At 39.5% G+C, this 20,929-nt stretch overlaps 2 protein-coding genes across 11 annotated transcripts in view; one reads left to right on the top strand and one right to left on the bottom strand.

Moving 5' to 3' along the window:
• Window positions 1-20,929, top strand: part of mcf2l2 (MCF.2 cell line derived transforming sequence-like 2) — a 74,454-nt gene that overhangs the window by 36,786 nt on the left and 16,739 nt on the right. For all 9 annotated transcript variants that reach the window (XM_058400517.1, XM_058400518.1, XM_058400525.1 and 6 more), the window contains exons 13-26: window positions 1,898-2,075; window positions 2,314-2,414; window positions 2,553-2,641; window positions 8,634-8,700; window positions 9,081-9,196; window positions 13,624-13,693; window positions 13,814-13,906; window positions 14,000-14,092; window positions 14,186-14,311; window positions 14,441-14,662; window positions 15,976-16,068; window positions 16,443-16,521; window positions 18,367-18,421; window positions 18,633-18,730. In XM_058400517.1, the coding sequence (XP_058256500.1) occupies window positions 1,898-2,075; window positions 2,314-2,414; window positions 2,553-2,641; window positions 8,634-8,700; window positions 9,081-9,196; window positions 13,624-13,693; window positions 13,814-13,906; window positions 14,000-14,092; window positions 14,186-14,311; window positions 14,441-14,662; window positions 15,976-16,068; window positions 16,443-16,521; window positions 18,367-18,421; window positions 18,633-18,730 (1,480 nt within the window). The remainder of the gene's footprint in view (window positions 1-1,897; window positions 2,076-2,313; window positions 2,415-2,552; window positions 2,642-8,633; window positions 8,701-9,080; window positions 9,197-13,623; window positions 13,694-13,813; window positions 13,907-13,999; window positions 14,093-14,185; window positions 14,312-14,440; window positions 14,663-15,975; window positions 16,069-16,442; window positions 16,522-18,366; window positions 18,422-18,632; window positions 18,731-20,929) is intronic.
• b3gnt5a (UDP-GlcNAc:betaGal beta-1,3-N-acetylglucosaminyltransferase 5a) lies at window positions 3,379-8,091 on the bottom strand. Of its 2 annotated transcripts, none has more exons than XM_058400528.1 (2): window positions 7,909-8,091; window positions 3,379-5,117 (listed from the first exon to the last, which is right to left on the bottom strand). In XM_058400528.1, exon 2 carries the CDS (start codon window positions 4,853-4,855, stop codon window positions 3,716-3,718), a length of 1,140 nt encoding a protein of 379 aa, XP_058256511.1. In that variant the 5' UTR covers window positions 4,856-5,117; window positions 7,909-8,091; the 3' UTR covers window positions 3,379-3,715. The 2 variants fall into 2 exon arrangements, with proteins under 2 accessions (XP_058256511.1, XP_058256510.1); XM_058400527.1 differs by lacking the exon at window positions 7,909-8,091 and adding an exon at window positions 7,281-7,565.

Below are 20,929 nucleotides of genomic sequence, written 5' to 3'. Positions count from 1 at the left end.
AGTGAAACTGCCAGTGGTCGAGTGAAGTGCAACACAGGGGAGCTTCTGCATGAGAATTTTCATGTCTCTAGGCACATCCGAAATGTTCGAAATGGAAGGCTAATTCTTATTTTTTTTTGTTATACACTGAAGGCATTTGGGTTTGAAATTCCGATAGATCAGTATTTCAGCTTTCATTTCCAGATATTTACATCTAGATGTGTTAATACTTAGAACATGACACATTTTGTCTGTGTTTAAAAGTACTGGAACATGTGACAGACAGGTGTTTCTTGCTGCTCAGGTGTGCCCCAGTTCGATTAATTAACTATAAATAGCACTGAATGTCTATTCTTGTTCTAAACCCTGGTTGCACCTCTTAAGACTGCATTTAATGTTAAAAAGGATAAAACAACACAAGAGAGATGTTTGTGGGAGAAAAGCAAACCATTCTGAAGCTTAGGAAACATTATAGTCTGTATAACTATACCAGCACTGGACATAAACAATACATCAAATGTCCTGAAAAAGTAACAAACCATTCTTGAACTATCAACTAGACATCAAACAAGGAGACTGAAGGAAGACTGAACACAGAAAGTGCGGTCTGGTTCATATCTCATCAGCACCACTGCACCTGCATCTGACTGCAACAGCTTTTAAAACTGTGAAAAGCTGCTGTTCCGTGAAGCTGGAGACCACATCAAACATCTCAAATGAATGAAACAAAAGGGCTAAAAAGGAAATGAAAGTTTGATGATAAATGTGCAATAAATAATTCATAATAGAGCTCCTTGTGTGATTCTCAATCAAAATGCGTTGAACATGTTTTTCTCAGTAAATATATTTCTAAAGGTGCAACTGACATGAAATGTTCACCAGATGTTGGTAACAACCCATGCAGTCCACACATGCATTTGACCAAATTATGTGCAGCTACAAACTTTAACCGAGCTTCAGCATGCTTTTTCTTCAGCAGTGGAGGCTTGCGTGGTGAGTGTGCATACAGTTTCTTTGAAACAATACCGGCTAATAACGGTTATGGCCGGTTTATGGTGAAATGTGGAACATTCAGAAGTTTTGAAATCCCTCTGTAACCAATACCATCAGTATGTTTTGCAACCATAAGAATGTGAAGGTCATGAGAGAGCTCTTTGCTTTTACCCATCATGAGATGTTTCATGTGTGACACCTTAGTAATGAGACTCCTTTTTATAGGCCATCAGTTGGGACTGAACCATCTGATATTAATGTGCACTGACCAGTGGGCAGGACCGCTTTCTAACTACTGATTGATTTCAGCTGGTGTCTTGGCTTTCAATGCCTTTTTGCACCTCCTTTTTTTCATATGTTCAATATCTTTTCCCTGTGTCATTTCACATTATTACACACAACTTCATTTATGGATGTCTATGGTTTCATTTCCTCACATGTGTGGACTGCATGGGTTCTTACCAACATCTGGTGAACATTTCATGTCAATAGCACCTTTAGAAATATATTTACTGAGACAAATAGTGAGGTGTTCCATACTTATTTAATCCACTGTACATGTTTTGCGTGTTGCTGCATACAATGCTTAAATGACTTCCTCAGGCTCATGCTCTAGTTTTTGACATTAATGGTTATTTGTTCAAAATGCATTCTAAAGAAAGCTGTTATTGTTTTTATCACATCATCAATGTAAAATGCAATAACTATGAACTAATTTGAGATTGTAGAAATCATGCTTTTATTGGAAACAAGCATAAGGAATGCTATAGAAATAAAAAAAAATGAAAGAGTATCGATGCATAAGGAATTGATTTCTAATCACATTGCTGTAAAATTATCCTGAATGCTCCCTTTAATTATTTTTCACACGATTGATAAAATCTTCATAAAACAAAAATCTTATATGCAACAACGTCCCATGCAGATCAATGTACAGAATGCACTGAAAAGGCTGGAAGAAGTTCAGGAGATGTATGAAAAGAGACACATCAGTCTAAAGAAGCTGTCTGCCAAGCAAACCAGACCTGTGCAGCCTGTAGCGCCTCGTCCTGAATCATCACCTAAGCGCCCTTCACCTAAAAGCACTCGACCACCGGGTTCTGGTAACTGCAGGAAACCTCATTATTCTTTCATCTATATGCATGTTGCTGCCGCACTGACGCCATTAGACCACAGACAGGAAAATAAATGTAGTTAACATTAAATTTAATGTGTAGTTTCGCAGAACTTGTGTCTTCTTTTTTCTAACACCGCAGATGTTATCCACCTACTGAGATGTTTGTGCAGTTGTACCACAGTATTTTTTCCAGTGTTGTATTGATTGTCTGTGTTTCTGTCTAGCCCCAAACCGTAGAGGTCCAGAGAATAGTTCCACCAAGCAGAACTCTGAAACTGAGCTAGCAAGGAGGAAAAACATTCGCAAGACTAAAGGTGGCATCAAGGTACATCCCACGCCCTTTCCGTTGCAGGTTGTCTTGATTTGGATATAATCAAATAGGTGGATATCCTGGGCTCAGGCTTCTCCTCATGTGGCACTGTTTGCTCTGCCTAAGAAAATCTTTCCTGTGTTCTGTTTTAAGATTGAAGTTATGCATGAGGAGAGCCAGGGAGGTTCGAGCCACGTTCTGGTGAGCAGCGAGACAGAGGAGAGCCTGTCCAGCAGGCGACGGTAAGCCATGGTCTCAAAGCCAGGTCTTAAACCCAGAGATACACATATACGAACTATATGACATGCATGTGCATATATACATATCAGAAACCCTATTAACTTACTTTATTCCAGCAGAGGGAAAATATTTAGAATATAGGGAAATGTATTAATGTCTGCTTTAGAAAGCTGGTAGTGCAAAGTGAAGGTTTGTGTTTAGATTATATTTCTTTATTAACAGTCACTAACGACTCTTCTGGACATTCTTCCAGATATGCTCAAGCCATTATTAAGAGGTTTTTTAAGGATTATTTTAATCTGTTGAATCCCACCATTATATTAGATATATCTTTCAAATTATTAAATAGTGGGAAAATGGAAGTAGGAAACTATTGGTATATTTGAGTATTAGAGCCCAACTTTTTATTTTATTCAACAAATACGTGAAGCAGTGATATCAAGTCACTCTTTGTCTAGATCCTCATAAGGTCTTGGGAAGGAGAAGAATGCAGATTCAGGAAACGTTTACTGCGGTTCATATGGAATTATTTAGAGAGAAGGAGGTGATCTGTGAGAACTGTTTCAGTAAATTCTAGTAACAGGAAGTGACTATTCTTGGTCCTGGCTTGCATTTGAATGTGCAGGAGGAAGGATTAGATGTAGTCTGTGTGTGTGTGTGTGTGTGTGTGTGTGTGTGTGTGCGTGGGCAGGAAAAGTCAGGTAATGGAGACAGAGCATAGACAAATACAAAGATTGCGTGTAGTTTAGTTTGTTTAATTTAAAACAGCAGTCCTAATCAAAGAAAAAAAACCCCAGTGTTCATACAATAACAAAAACAAAACAAAAAAAAAACCTTCAAGTGGAGCCATGTAATATCTTTAAGTTAAACGGCACTTTCATTCGTTGCCAAATTACTCAACTAAAGAACAGGGTTTTATTGGGCCTGCTTTAAAGTAAACTAATACAGAAAAACTAAAAACAGAGGTAAACAAAGGCTTAAGTAAATAAGTTTGGTATTTTAATTAGAAAATGGAAAATGCCTAACATTAAAATGTACATTTAAATACTGATGGACAGAGTAAATCTCATAGTCCTTCATGAAAAGGCTGCTTTGCAGGAATAGGTCATGGTAAAGGAAGGCCAACAAAGCAGGCTGATTTTCACAGCAGTGCAGTAGAGTTTCCCAAAGAAACCCGAAGAGACACCATTTACCTCTGGGGCGGTTGCGACCTTCCAAAGATAGCCGATATCGTCCGCGTGTCCATGAGAGGTGATCATCTTCTCGTAAATGCATGGGTGGTAGGGGGCTTTCCCCTCACCTGAGAAGTAAACATGTTCCTGGGGTGAGACCCCTACAGTGATTGCACAGATGCCCATGAAAACATCATCGATGTGGAGAGAAGCGTTAAGGGACAAAGTGGCCTGGTATATTTTGGCAGCCACGTCCCTGGACACTACATAACCTGCCCCTGCTGTGTAGTCCGGGTAGGAGGACCATTGGTACATCTGGACAGGCATGTAGTATTTGCTGTCCTTGCGTCGAACAGGAGGCGCGCCACGGTGAACGTGTCCCACCCAGAGATCCGCAACACCCTGAGTGCCGAGTTGCCGGAGCGACCGGACCAGGTTGGGCATGTGGACGAAGATGTCATCGTCGGCAGACATTAAAAAGCGAGCGTGGGCACAGTTGGCATGTGCCCAGCGGAATTGCAGTAGGAGTTTCACAGTCAGGTTGTGGAAAGTGTCCAGAAAATCTTGCTGGACCAAGTCTCTATGGATCAGGTCCTCAGCCTGGAGCTGTTTCTGGATGACACCTCGTTTGTACCCATCTGGGTGGACACCCATAACAAACACCACCTTCACATTCACCCGCAGCTCCTTCTTAATGTAAGTCTGGTTACCCCACGTGGAGCGAATTGCCTGCCTTCTCACGGAGTTTTCCGGGGAGGTTTTAACAAAGAGAAGAAGCAGCAGATCCTTCTCCCTGCATAGGTTCTTGTGGTCTATGAGGTACGGAAAGCTACCAAAGCTTGTAGCTTCTTCACGGCTCACGCTAAAGGACTTGTTGATGAAGTCGTAGCTGTTGATCAGGTAGCGGTAAGAGTAGGACTTTATATGGCTCACGACGTGATGGTCTACATTCTCCCAGCACAGGATGAGTGTGGAGAAGACACAGCACATGAAAATCAGCTGTAGGAATTGGCATTTTCGGACCCTTCTGAAATTCATAAACATTCTGATACCATTAACAAATCCCAGATCCTTTCACTTCAAGTCCTATAAGGCGAGCTTAAATTCCTGCTTTCGGATCGAACATGTCTGAGTTCCATTATAAGTCACACATCCATCGCAAATGTGCAAGGAAAAAGCAAGTGCGACCTCATTGCGCCGTTCTTGACTTCTACACCCAGAGATTACATCAGTTCACTTCTGTCTTCTGTGCCTCAGCATTCTCGCCCAGTTTGTTCGTATACCTCTGCACCCTGGGACCGCCAATCTGGAAAGGAGCATTGTTTCATTAAAGAGCTTATTGAAGATGAAAGAAGAGACTGACATGTATCTGTACTATTTCAATTCTCAGACAAATGTGATAAACTACATCTGTATGCCTGGTATATAAGACTTGATGAATGATGACATGACAGAGAAATGTTTATAGCAGGGTGTTTTTTAGACCCGGCTTATTAACCTGACTCCAGTGTTCAGTGGGTGCCGTGTTATCTTGGATAATTTAATGTGGATATTATCTGGTCAACAAAAGTCTGTTAGGTAAACCAGTGAAAAGAGGTTAATGTTTACCAAGTGTTGCTGTGACCACTGTTTGTAAACTAGACACAGAGCTTCATACGGGGCTTCTCGTCAAAATGTTAAAAAGCCAGACTAGCGCTGTATTAAACAATAGGAGGCTTTAATGATTAGAGTGCATGAAAACACGTTAAGGGCTGTGTAGACATTACCAGGACAAAAAAGATCATTAGAACAGCAAATCTTTCCAAGAGCAGACCCTGCAACAATGGGGTCCCGCCAAAAAGCATGGGCTTGAAATAATAGAGGTAGGAATCATCTTTCAATGGGCCCCAAACAGCCTGTTTGTTTGAAGAGCTTTGAATTCTTTTTAGCTCACTTTGTTTTATTGTGCTGTGCCGTTGCATGCACCTGTTCTCTTTCAGCACCGGGACTTGCTGCTTAAATTGCACATTGATACGGCACATCGGTGTTAACTCTGAGAGACTGAAGAGACTATTCAGAGAAACCTGAATAAACACAGTCTAAAAATGAGTTTATTAACGTCTACCTCATTCGACTCGACTGTGAAAAGAAAATGATCGCTATTTTTTTCATTGTACAGATCACAATCTGTGGTTTATTAATACAAAAATCTGTTTGCTTTTTGTGTGTTCTGCAATAATCAGTAAAGAGTAGTAAAAAATGGACAAAGTACAGATCTGCTGGACATGCATAAAAGCACTATGCAAGCACTTTACAATGTAAATGTGACTCTACTGATTTAAAATAACCTTTAAAACCTATTAACATATCGATATATACAGAACAATAATGTATGAATGGTCATGTTGTGCTTAATTATTTCTGTTACCTAACACCACATCATGTTGTTAATATGTCATAAAAAGGGTTTATACATTAACATGTTGCTCACATGGTTTAAAAATAGTATTAAGTAGGTGTGTTAAAAAAATAAATAAATACATTCTTTGACAGCTTGCTAACAGTTCCTGACAATCTCACACTCCTCTCCCACACTGATGCTGAACATTTACCTACATGTATTTACTGTATACTGAATTTTAACATTAATTAGCTTCTGACCATTTGAAATTGTGACCTGTCATTTAACCTGGACTTTTTAAAGTAAGTAATGACACCTTGTGATTCACATCATGCCTCTAATAGATGGTAGAGTACTACACCTCAAACATCACTCTGATTTATTTAGCAGTTTAGGATATTAAACAGGAGCTGAAGTATACACACTAGTAATGCTCCCCTGGGGTGTTCAGGGTTAAAAATATGTACAGGACTACTTCAAGCACATAAGTTATCACTGTCAATACTTTCTCATTACACACACACACACACACACGGCACACTGCCTCAGTCTACTATGAATCCTGTACAATCTGAGTGGAAACTATGAGCAGCTCAAGGAAGTCTTATAAGAAATTTAATTATAGGTGGTTGATGTGGATGTCTCTAGGTGGACTGGTTGTACGGCCACGTGAATGCTTTGTGCTTTTGTTTTTGCTCTGTTTTGCTTTTAGACATTTAACTACCCTGGTGACTTCAACAATACTTCAAAAAAGTGCAGACATATCACAGGTTTTAGTTTTTAGAATGAATATCTTCTGAAACAGAACAGCAACTCAGAGCTGATATTGTGTTTTAGTTTTATCCCTCTCATTATCTTACCTAAAAACACACGGGCAATACAGCTTGCACTTTCCACATAAAAAGCCACGTCTGTGTCCAACTTCTCGTAGTTAAACATTCAGCGTGTGTGTTTTTATGCCAGTGAGGTTCTCTCCACTGAGTTAATGTGTTCATTTTAAACAGAATCACATTGTGTGTGTGGTACTGCGTAAACTAGACTGAAAAAAAACAACAACCACTTCCCAGTTTATAGAGTAGTGAGACTTACCAGTGAAGCAGCCATCATCCCTGTAGGAAAAATTTGTCCCTGAGAGGATCCTGACACAAATGTGTGCTCAGTCTGAGTTAACATGTGACTGAGGCTTGAACCGGAGCTTCTTTTTATCTGGGTAGGATTACAGGGGGAGGAGAGACAGACAGGAGGCCTGTACGGAGGCTGGGCCGAGCCCTCTCATGTCACACTGGAGTTTGGTCCACTTTGGAATTTGTGTCATATGGACAAAGCTCAGCAAAATTACACTAAATGTTTGGCCTTGACAGGAGGAAAGAGGAGTGTAGGAGTGAACCCAGTGAGATGTGTGCAAAGAACAGCACTTTTTATTTCAACAAATACATAGCAAACTTTTACATATACTCACATCAAGAAAATACATACAGTAATGTAAAGATCTTAAAAGTTGGCTTATTGCCACCCAGTTTACTTATTTATTTATTTATTTATTTATTTATTTATTTATTTAACAGTTTTAGTTGCTGTCACTATTTGCACTGTCCAGCTAACTTGGAGTTAAGACATTCTATAAAGTGTTTAAAAAGATCCAGCTTTCTTACTGTCTGAGCAGTTGAAGGAACTAGGTGTTGAAACAAGGTGTGGTGAATAAAAAATAAATACATACCTCGTGTTAAAGAACACTTGATGGTTTTTACGGATGTATTTTGTACTTGATTTAGAACCTCAGTGTAACTCCCTCACTCTTATTTAGTCCTGAAGATTTTACGTACATGTCAGCGCTGCACACAGGATCTGGTAGGAGACCAGACGATCAGCATTTCCCTGGGAGCTATGTGCTTATGTATGTTAACTAAAAACACTGCTTCGTATTTCTGAAGATGAAAGATGATGAGTGGAGCAGGTTTATCTGGTTTCTGTCAGCAAATACACAGGTGAAACATGATCTCATGTCAAGACAAGTCAAGAAGCTTTTATTGTCATTTCAACCATACATAGCTGACAGTGAAATGGAATGAAATGGAACAGCATTCCTCCATGACTTTGGAGCAATAGAAAACAACAGAGGATAAAAAAACAACAACACAGAGCTAAATTAACACAGTTAACACATCAAGTGAATGTGTGTGCAAACGTGTGTAAATGTGAGGTCTCCTCATAGCCCGAGGGTCTGGGGTAGAATCTGCTTTGTAAAACCACAGGTGCTTAGACAGATAAGCTCCTTTTTCTTTTACTTTCTCACTACAGTGTGACCACCACATTGTGATATGTGGACCAAAAAGTGGCTTTGAGCTTCAACACTGCCCTCATTGATAGTTCTTTAGAAATGTCGTCTATCTCCGTATGTTTATTTTCTCTTTAAGCACAGACTCTTTCTGTTTCTCTCCGTAGACACATCATGAATGAGCTGATTGAGACGGAGAGACTCTATGTGGAGGAGCTCCAAAGTATAATTGAGGTATGTTGGTCTGTTTAAGACTACATATTTTCTGCAGGAATTACCCCTGTGCCTCTGACTGTGCTCTGTCCAGTACGGGTATGAGACGGCCATATGCAAAACACTTCAATAGATTTTACATAGCAAATCCATAAGCCTGTACGGTCGCTGTGGTCTTCACAGCACCGTCTTTCTTTATGGAAGAAATATCCCTGAGAAAGATTCTTGCTACAGATACTGGTCTGGTTTAACCTGAAAGTGACTCAGTTCAGTTCCACTCAACCGTTTGTAAACACCTGAAACCAAACAGAATTTCCTCTAGGCAGATCAGCAGAATTTACTGTTAGGAAAAATAAAGAAAACTGATGACACACACAAGCCACTGTGGTTTTTCCTCCTAGGGCTATGCTGCAGCACTGGATAATTCAGAAATGACGCATCTAATACCACCTGTGTTGGAAAACAAGAAGGATGTGCTCTTTGGCAATCTCGCCGACATCTACGACTTTCATAACAGGTAAGAACTGATTCGTAAATCGAGGAGAAGTTACACAATCAAGCACGTTCACATGAAGTCACCTTGGCTTTAACCACAAGCTCAACTCGAGTTTCCATCTGTGCCAACTGTTTCACACACATGCTCTCTACATTCCTGTCATGAGCTAAATGACCGCGTGCCCTAAAATAGACCAGCTCCTGCTATTTGTCCACTTTTTTATGTAGAGGTTTATGTACGGTAGGATCAGAAAACTCGGCAGTTATTCTCCTTAAACAAACTCATCTTCTCTCTCCTGTTCTACTTCATGTATTTCTTGTTTAAACCTTCTCTTTAGGTATGTGTGTGTATATATTCTCAACTTCTGTTTATTAACACACTCTAATATGTTTTGTTTTGCGTGGTCAAACATTTAACCATTTTTCTGATGACTGATCAGGTTAAAAGTATGTAAGGCAAGCAGAGAGGGACTGGTTCTTCCACCATACAGATCGTCTGATTAGCACAATTTATTTCACCCTCATTTGCGTATGGTCTGTACCTGTTCCTGCGGAGGTGAAATCAGAGCACATATCCAGGAAATAACTGGAGAAATGTGCACACATGAAAATGAAAGCACACACTGTAAAACATTTCAAGCCATTTAAACATCCACCTGATATCTAGTGGTCAAGACATTGGATCCATACACTTTGTGAAAAAATATAAACTTGAGATGACATTTGGAGTTAATGAGAAGAAATTCATGTCATGCTTTACCGTGAACTCCAGAGTTAGAGTAAGGTGTGTGTTATTTTTTAAAAGCACAAATTATCTGGCCGTTCTTTGGCGTGAAAAGGTAATTAGGTTTAATTTAAAAGCTATTGTTTGTAGACTTGGCCTTGTTGTTTAAACAATAATCTTTTTGGGATGCAAATGAATTTTGCTAGTTGTAATTGGTCCTCTTTTAAGGGCGTAATAAAGAAGTGTCTTTGATACGTTTCATCATTACAGGATGCAGAGGACAAAAATGTAAGTACTAGCTGTAGTAATAAATATAGTAATAAATAGTGAATAATAATAGTAATAACTGCATTGCATACACACACAGACACACACACACACACACACACACAAGTGTTAAGAGTCAGCATACCTCAACCAGAGAAATAGTCCTGATGGACACATGTCCCATGTGGGGGGAAATTAGCAGCTGATCCAGTTAGGGTGAAAAAGAAGGGGTGTGTGGGTATGTAGAGAATCTAAAGAAACAAGATATGGTTCATAATCAGAGTAAGCAAAGTGTTTCTGAGGTTATATGAGGTAAAAACCTGAATATATTTAAATTGCGTGATATTGTAATCTCTGTACATTCCCTCCCTTCACTGCTCTAACAACAACTAGAGATGCAAACAGAGACATCATTAATGTAATGTCCATTATATAGAACATATAATGAGAAATCCTGATGGTATGAAGATGCTCAACAACACGATCATGCAGCTCTTGTGGTTTCTTTAAGTCAAGTCCAGAAGCTTTTCTTGCTATTTCAAGCACATGTAGCTGACACAGTACATGGTGAAATAAAACCAGGTTTCTCCAGGACCCTGGTGCTACAGAAAACACCACAACAACATAGAGCCACAAAAACAACACAACACCACAGAGCTAAGGACTAAAAGTAAGTTGTCCTAGCCACATAAAGTGCATGGTGTGTAACCTAGTGGAAACAATGCAGGACAAAAAGACAGCGCAAACAGACAATACAAAACTACAGGACAGGACACATAACACAAAATACACAAAATACACAATACAGACAGAATAGTGCTGAAAAATGTGCAAAACTGTAAAGTGGGTTCTTGTAAACCTATACATATACAGTATATTCTTGAACGTAAAGCTGATGCTTTAAATTGCAGCGTATTTATTTTGTACCTGATTACGATCACGTGAACCCAAAATGTGAGAAATTCTTTCTACGCTCCTAAATTAAAGTACTTACTAAATTCAAGTAATTAATTACATTTATTATTAAATATTTCTCATGCTCTAGCTAGAAATCTACATCCATAATGTGCGCCCAAATATAACTCTTATATATAAATTTAGCTTAGATCATGTGTTTTTCATGGAATAGTATTTAATCACTCGAGGGCACAAAGCTAAATAAGAGGAAAAGGGTGTTGGAAAGATCACGGAAATCGTACTTAAGTCTTGCAGCTGTAAATGAATCGCTGTGATTTTTCCCTTGCACTGACATGAAATTGTATGAAGTTTGAAAACGTACAGTGTATCTGCCCCATTTACACTGACATTATTTACAAAATGCTCCATTAATTTCTCTTTATAAGGGCGAAAGTGTTTCAGTTTGTCCGTGTTGCCTTGTATGTTTTGTTTGAATAGCCTGCTTCGGATCACGTGTCACAGGTTTTCAGCGGGATTGAGGTCAGGACTCGGATTTGGCCGGTCTAAATTGCTGTGACATTTTGTTGTACATTCTCCTGATTCGTCCGGAATTTGTTGATCCCGCAGTAATTACCGGCCATCCCAGAGGACACACACCGTTATACTCTGCTGTCCCTGCTGTACAGTTGGAGTGTGTTTTTCATGTTGGAATGCAGTGTCTTTTTGGGGTTTTTTCAACGCTTTAACAAACAAGATCAACCTTTTCTCTAATCTTTCAGAAGATCACTGTACCATCAGCTCAGTTTCTGCGGGTTGAAACATCCTACATGATTGCACAGATTTTATCAAGTGCAGCAGTCAAGTGCAATGGCTTTTGTTCACAGGCCTCTAACATGGGCACCACTTTTAATCTTTAAGGTTGAGAAGCAGTTGTTATGAAAGGAGCATGCAGACCTTCCAGTCTTGGGTTCTTTTAATAGTCAGCCCTCTGCAGTCGTTTTCTTTTATATCACACTGCAGATCTGATCTGTTTATTAATCACATGACCATCACGGTCTTTCCCCAGACTAATGGCAGAATGACATTATTGTATAGATTATTTTGTTCCTGTTTGCTCTGGTATTTTAATTTCTCTTCACTTGAACTATGGGTCCCAAACCTGTTCCAGTGTGACAAAAGCAAACTCCTTATAGACACGGATTGTCAAGCTTGGAGTAGAAGAACTCGAGTGGCGTTCACAGAGCCCTGATCTGAACACCACTGGGTCGAAGTGGAACATTGGCCGTGCCCCTGGCCTCCTCACCCAGACATGCCTGATCTAACTAATGTTCTTGTGGCTGAATGAACACAAGTCCCCACAGCCACACTCCAACATCTAGAGGAAAGCCTGAAGGGTGGAGGCTGATTCAGCAAATAAGGAGGGCTGGAATGAGATGTTCAACAAGCACAAACAGATGTGATGGTCCCGGTGTTCACAAACCTTGGCCATATCGTGTAGTTCAGTCAAATAGCTGAATGTTTGCGTTTGATAAACTACTTTTGAGCAAGTTTTATATCTTGAGCTGCACCTAACTTAACTTCGACTAAACCTGCTGGATGAAATCTGAGCTTCATAATCATGCTCACAGTCGAATGTGCTGGAATAGCACTAGTGAAAAACCCAATACACAAGCTTCTTTTAAAAATTCCTCACCTGTTTAGTGGGTTTCAGTTTTGCCTATTGTGGATGCAACTTGAGATGAAAGTACTTAAGCCTGAAATAAACAAGCAGGAGCCAAGGCACGATATGCACACATTTAAAGGATTACATGAGCCTCTAGGCTCTTTTCTTTTTTCACATTTAGATGCCGTTAGTGACTTAACTTGTAGTGCAAGCTTTACCCGCTATCTCACCTCTCACCTTTTGTGCATTATGATGTAATCTGATAATAATTCCATAATTATCACATTAGATCAGAGGCCTGAAACTTTTGTGAGTCTTTAAAGGGACATAATCTCTCACAATTCATTTATTCACATTTTATTTAAAAAGAAAATAAGAAGTAACACCAATACTCATTCTAAAACTAATGTGTAGTCTCCCAATGCTTTTGTCTCGGTGCTCATCTACTGCCAGCATATTTACACGTGTCTACACGTCGGGATTCGTTTTAGGAATCAATTAATGAATCAAACTAAACTCTGAGGTAGAGCTGAGGATTTTGGGTTTATATTCTCAAATAATTTAATTACACTTTATAGCATAGAATTGTTAAACAACATGGTTTTATTACTTCATTCGTTGGAAACAGGAAGGTGTTTCACAGATGCTACAGAAGATTAAACAGATAAAAATGACATCATTAATAAAAACCCTTGGCAAAATACAGTACAGTTTTATTTAATGTAAGTAATGAAATATTTCAAGACCTGCTGTTCCTGGGGAACCCCGCCCCTTTCTTGATTATTTTCCTTTAACATAAGCGCTGTGATTTTTTATTTATTTCACGATGTAATGACATTTGAACACTTCTCACTCTCATGTCCTTAGTTCTTCCACTTGTCTTTCTTTTTTTGTGCAGGACATTTCTCAAAGAGCTGGAAAATTGTGTGGAGAAGCCAGAGTTAGTGGGAACATGCTTCTTGAAACGAGTGAGTAATACCGTAAGGCTTCGATGAAAGCAGCCCTGCCGCAGGCCATGCACTGACTCTAGGCTCTAGGATATTGCTTAGATTGGAAATGAAAGGCTGTCTGGCTTTGCTGTCCCACAGAAAGAAGAGTTGCAGATCTATGAGAAATACTGCCAAAATAAACCTCGGTCTGAGGCTCTCTGGAGGCAGTGTGGGGACAGTCTGTTCTTTCAGGTAAGACCTGAATTCTTCCACTTTGCCTTCACAATTCTCTTCTCATTGCTTTTGTATATCATTAGACACGTGTAATGCTTCCTTTTGATACAGGAATGCCAAAAACGGTTGGACCACAAACTCTCGTTAGATGCGTACCTGCTGAAACCTGTTCAGAGAATCACCAAGTACCAGTTACTGCTGAAGGTAATGCGCCGGGGTTTTTTTTTTTTTTTTGATGACTTCATTATCTGGACTTTAGATCTCTGATGTCGTATTGTATGTGTATGTGTTTTATAGGAGATGCTGAAATGCAGCAAGAACTCCGAGGGTACAGCGGAACTAGAGGAAGCTCTGGCCACCATGTTGGATATTATAAAATCTGTCAATGATTCAATGCACCAAATTGCCATCACTGGCTTCGAGGTATTTGCATGTAAAAGTTCGCTTTTAACATGATACGACTAAAACAGCCGTGTGTATGTCGTTACTTCTGCAGTGTCACACCCTGTGCTAGAGGAAGTACATAATGGTGATGGTATCTCTCCTATCTAGGGTAATTTGAATGATCTGGGTAAACTGCTAATGCAAGGCTCTTTCAACGTGTGGACAGACCATAAAAAAGGTCACAATAAAGTGAAGGACTTGGCTCGCTTTAAGCCCATGCAGAGACATCTCTTCTTGTACAATAAGATGATCCTGTTCTGCAAGAAGCGTGAGGAGAACTCGGATGGCCATGAGAAATCACCGTCCTACAGTTTCAAACATTCTCTGAAGGTACGAACGTTGTCTTGCCTTTGATTAAATCTTCATTTGTGACATTTACAAACAGGAATTAGATCATGAAAACAGGCTCAAAGCACGTGATTTCGATTTCTGTTTCGAGACACTGATACATCCCAAAATACCAAACTAAAATGGAGTAAAACACAGTATATGTACTTCCTCCCTACAGAACACTAGGTTTACTTTAGAAGCCACACTGAACAACATGAAGTATATTCTGAACATCCCATCAGCTCTAATGTGTCTTTCGTTTCCATGCTTCAGTCGAAGGGCAAATGAACATAGCTAAGGATAGTTATAGCAGCTTTACCTGCTAGCTAGCTAGCTAGAGACATGAGGATTGGTGAATAATAAAAACTACAATATTTATAACTAAATATTTAATTATAACTTAATATAGAAGTGTAGTAATACATTTTAATCCACTTCATGTCGTTCCTGTTGATGAAGATGAAGGTAAAACTGAACGCTCGATTCTGATTCATTGATTAATTTTCTAGAACCACAGCTCTGGTTAGTAGTTATGGCTACGCTGCTGATTTTCATGACCTGCTGAGGGAACAAATGACTGGTATGACAGCTATGTTCTGGTGTGAAAGATAACAGGAACTAATCTGTTTTTACAAAGATTTCACGTCATTAGACGTAATTATAACTGATGAAGTACAACCACATCTTCTCCACACACTTGATTTTATCTTTGTAGCAGCTTGCCTTAGCAACTTCTATACCTAGAAATAAAGGAATCATCCACAGACCGTGTCATTATTTCTTTCCTGATGAGGACGAAATTCCTGATAAAGTACTGAATTTTTTTTTCTTTGTAGGAATTGAAACTTATGATGATGTTATCCTTCTGTTTAACTGATAAGTTTTTCTCTAGGTCTTTATAAATGATGTGAGTTTCAGCTTGAGGTTAGGAGAAGCGAAGAGAAACGCCATGCCTCTTTTCAAACCAGGGAGCAGTGTGTTAAGTTTTTAGCCCTTGAAAGTAATGAAGCATCACACAGGCTTCATCAAAAAATTCATGGTTTCTGTCACTGAGCTCATATTCTGGAAGGTTGTCCTACACTAATCATTTATTTTTTTCCTATAAATAAAATCTTTGATACTTCCCTTCAGTGGTGTTGATAATTAATAATGATTTATCCATGTCTGGGTTCGAGTAATGTTATAATGTCTCAGGAAACTGTCAGATTTCTTTCAGTAAAAGCGTGCAGGTCCTCCACAATGAATGCTTTGTTCTATAAATAGAGAAGTGAGCTATACTCATAGAAGGACATGTCTGATGTGTTGTGTGGCAGATGAGTGCTGTAGGAATCACAGAGAATGTGAAAGGAGACGCCAAGAAATTTGAAATCTGGTACAATGGAAGAGAGGAAGTCTACATCATTCAGGTGAGGGCTGGAATAAGACATGAGAAAGCATTTTGCTGTTTGAATCCTCAGTCATGAACGATCGTGTTTATTTCTGGATTTTCTAGATGTTTTGTGTGTGTGCATGTGCAGGCGTGTGTGTGTGTGTGTGTGTGTGTGTGCGTGTGTGTCTTTTGTCTCTACTGCAAGATTTGACTTTCAAATAAATTCAAAAAGTAGACTGAGCCCAGGCATGCACAAACAGCACACCCACACACCACCACACCACCACCTGCACCCACTCCCAGCTTCTTACAGCTCACATTTAATTCCCCTCCTGAACCACTGGGGGACACTGTTGACTCTCAGGCTTCTGCACTGAATCACTGAGTGAGTCTATTTGCATTCTCTCGCAGGCCTCCTCCATGGACGTGAAGAACACGTGGGTGTCCGAGATCAGGAAAGTACTGACAGGCCAACTGGAGGCGTGCAAAGGTGTGTTTTTCACATCAGGGGTCAGGGGTCACTCGCCCTCACATCGTAACACAATTCAGTCCAAGCCTGACACATCTTACAGCACACAGGCTGGAGGAGGGTGATTACAGAGGTGGATGCTGTAGGACATGGTGTAGGGTTGAATCATTGCTGCTTTTTATTAATGTCTTTGTTAGGATTAATCTTTAGGATTTATTATTGACCTGGATTCAGAAATATTTTGCCATACAGAGAATGTGAATGTCTTCAAACTTGCTGAGACTTACATATTTACACTGCAGTGAACACTAAAGGTTTTTAATGGAAACCCAGGTGTGTGTGTGTGTGTGTGTGTGTGTGTGTGATCACTAAGAATTCCAGCTGGTATAATAGTTTTAATTTTGTATCACCGATTGAAATAACCTACTGGTTAGAAAGTCCTGCAGGATGCTCAGTGACTCCTGTTAAACCTGAATTGTGTTTGTTTTCATAAGCAGTATTTACTCTCTTATTATGACATCTGTCCTCCAACATCAGGACAGAACAGACTGAAACATGTCCAGCTCTCATTCAAAAGAGGGAGATAAATAAGCTGCCCAAGCAAAGCTGATTGCCATGTGGTTTTGTTTTATTAATCAAATCGCCACTGTGCCGCCTTTGCTTCTGCATACAGGATTACTCTGAAACGAGATCTTTGTTTATTAGGACAGAAAGCCTGTCGTTTTGGTGAACAACTCCAGAATAAAATGGCAGGTGAACATAATGAAGTGTTTGACCATTTGAATAAAATCTACATGACTTGTTCAGCCACTTTGACTCAACACAGCAGATACAGACTAGAAATATTTAATATTCTCCACTATTAAAGTCAATCAGAGCTGGGTTTGAAGGTCACGCTTTCTTAAATCAAATCATTAATTGTCTTCAGTTCCTCCAATAATTCCATTTCCCAAGCTTGGACGTTTTCCTGACATCAGAACGCAGTTGTCTCTTATATGTTATGATGGAATAACACATCACATGCTCCCAACTAAACCTCTTCAGAATTCTTCAGTTACCTCCGAAATATCACTCACTAACAGTGTGTTTTATGAAGCTTCAGGATAATAAAAAACATTAAGAACGAATAGAATCAGAGTCTTAAAACAGACAATGTGATCAGGAAACAGGAAGAAGAAAAAAAACAGGATATAAATACACAGAGAAAAAGCTTGACAGGTTCAGGCCCGGCACTCTGAGTGTTACTTCAGGAATATAGTCTGATGAATGTCTTTTTTCAGCAGTGAGTGTGTGGGTGTGTAATAGGCAACAGGTGTGTGTGATTAGCTCCGGGGACTGAATGTGCAGGTGTGTGTGTGTGTGTGTGTGTGTGTGTGTGTGTAGCTGGGGATTGTTCGGAGTTCAGAGAAGTCGATGTGACAAGGTGACCTGGGCTTCTGGTGGAGCGTCACCTCCTGTGGGACCTCCATGGAGTAGTTTAGTTTCAGTACTCTAGTGTAAAGCAGTATATAAGTTTATAGATCAGTAACAGATTCTTAACTGCATTATTGTATGTTTTAGACTGTATTAATAATACAAATCTAGTGTAAGTGTGTTTATATCACTGCTAGCCAATGGACTCTTTGAGAACCACTCATTTGGTTGAATTTGGTTTAATGTGTTGTGTATATACAGTATTTACACTGGAATCTGCTTCCTGTTGTCAGTACACACACAGCAACACATCCTCTTCTCCTCTGCTGCTTTGGTGCACTGTGTTTAAACGATGTGTTTCCATCATTAAATTCCACCATTTGTACCTTACTGTTCAGAGCTGAGGGAATATCCAAGCTTTGAACAATCTCTCTCTCTCTCTCACTCTTACAGAGGCGAGTCAGCTGCATCAAAGAATCACCGAAAACATTTACCATGCTCCCATGAGGTACTTCGTGTTTGTGTGTCTATATATATATATATATATATATATATATATATATATATATGTGTGTGTGTGTGTGTGTGTGTGAGAGAGCCCATCTAAATAAATGGTACACTGCCAAGTTTTGTGAGTGAAGCCTGCAGAAAGACATTCAGTCAGGAGAACAGTGTGGCTCCCACTTCTTATTTGTTCATGCTGTGCTTTTCTCTTGCAGAACCGTCCGCAAAGTAGCCCTGAGGCAGTCCGACTCCTCCAGCCCTGAGACAGGCTACAAGCGCAGTGACAGCGGCCCTAACATGAGGCAGAAACGAGGTGAGACACACTTTCAGTGACAATCCAAAGAGTGAATATAATAATCGCTTTGAGATTTTCTGATAACAAAGAAAAGCTCTTCAATTAGTAAGCAGTACAAACCAAATCGTGACACACAGTTAGTATAGCCACGGTATAGCAATTATTCTACAGCTTCTCCCTGCTTACCCACTGGTTAGTATTTAGGCCACCATCTATAATTGTGAAATTATTTGTAACTACAAAGGGCTGTGGTCCAAGCTCTCATTCATGGATAATTGAATGCTCTTTGGCTCCATGCTCAGCTCTCCCTCAGAACTGTTTCTCTCACTCACAGCTCCACTGCCTCCTGAAAATCTCCTTAAATAATTTATAAGGATAATTATTACTGATTATACCACAGTGTTGTTGAATTCTCAAATCTGTTTGGTCAGAAAGTGTTGAGTTTCTCTAACAGCGTGACTCTGACAGCAGGAAATCACAGCTTTATTGTAATGCACTCGCTCTAATATGGTATTGTTTCTATAGTAACGGCTAATTCATAAGATCTTGCATGGTGGAAGCTCCATGGAATCGAACACTATCAATAAGCCAAACATAGATGTTATCTAAGCAGGAAAAATTGTTAAAAAGTGTATGTTTTCCCCTTTTAGAAAGTCTTCTTGATGGGGGGGCTTTTTAGTTTCTAGGCAACACGACAAGCTGTGTTTTTTTCCTCTTATTTATTTCAATGGAGTGAAAACAACAGAGACTGATGAGTGAAAATCTCACATTTATAGTTATTAGTATCATAAGGGGTTACAGGAGCTAACTCATTTCATTTCAGTCCAAAAAATGACATGTGACTATTAACTTCACTATAATTGAATGGTTTGAGAGGAACAATCCCCTTCAGCACATGCTGTTAGAGGAAAAAATGGAGTGTTATGATGCTGCTTTATTTGAGCTGAGTGGATTATGTCCTGTGGTTACTGGTCACTCAGATGGTTGTTTTGGGAAAGGAACACACTTACAAGGTGTATCAAGGGAAAAAGCTTGTTTTTTTTTTGGATGTCTGTGAGGCTTTTCAATACAAACAGATCATTTTCAATTGGTCTTAGTAGTATGTAGTAAGAATCAACTTAGAAATATTATTCCTTCCACTGCACTTAAACATGCATTGCAGTTAAATGATATAACGCCATATGACACCAGATAACACTGATCCGTTGATAATTCGGTTAGATTTTACTATACTAGTGTGAATTATTTTCTCTTCAGCTGGAGACTAACAGCTCATGCACATACCAGAGTAGAGAAGAATAACAGGGCTGTTGGATTATAAATATCACACCTCAAAGGGATTTTACAACCTAATTGAGTCCAGAATTTAAACATTATCATCTCTTGACACGTTCCCCATCTCAGCACAGATTCAAGGCCCTAGTTGTATTTTCCTGGCTTCATATGAACCTAAATATGGCCTAAATATCATTTCTGTCCCATTTTTCTGTCCCATTTTTTTTACAGCTCGGTTCTGTAGATGGACACGATGTCAACTAACTTCAACATCAGTATTCTAGGTCTCCTAAATACTAGCTAAATACAATGGATTGTAATATTTTATCAGTAAATCACATCACTGCTATTGTAATACTCAGAACACATTACAGTGAACAGGATCAGTAATTAAACATGCAATCCCATCACGGAGAGCAGAAATGAGTTAATAGGAACGCTAGGTAGAGACTAGAGAGAACACCCACACACGGCATTAGAGGTTTTGTTGTTCATGCCAGCCCTCGGAGTCTATAAGTGAAGTATAATCATATATAATTAGAAAAAAGGCACAGTGCTAAGTCTCTGGTGTGATCTGGGTCCTGAAATGAAATGTGTAGCTGATTTTGTTTAAATATGGTAACAGCACACCTAAACACAGCGTATTCATTCCAGCACAGACTCCTTTTATAAACACGCTGCTTTCTTAGCTTCTTAATTTCCTCTGTGGAATGTGTGGAAATCCACATTGCTTTGGAACTCAACCAAATACTCATATATGCACTGGGTCAGCCCAACAATTAAAGATCATCAAGTATTTCCTCGTTACTTTGCCTCCTTGGTTTTCTCGCTAATTTAGTTCTCACACTCCGCCAGGCAGCTTTCTGCATAATAAGACAAATACCAACCAGGGAGGATGAACACAACTTTTTGAGCAGAGGGCAGTGAAACACACATGCTGTC

The sequence above is a fragment of the Hemibagrus wyckioides genome, linkage group LG10 (assembly GCF_019097595.1).
Source record: "Hemibagrus wyckioides isolate EC202008001 linkage group LG10, SWU_Hwy_1.0, whole genome shotgun sequence".
NCBI classification, from domain to species: domain Eukaryota; kingdom Metazoa; phylum Chordata; class Actinopteri; order Siluriformes; family Bagridae; genus Hemibagrus; species Hemibagrus wyckioides.
Note: the sequence above shows the minus strand (reverse complement) of the source record. Positions and strands in the feature narration are given on the sequence as shown.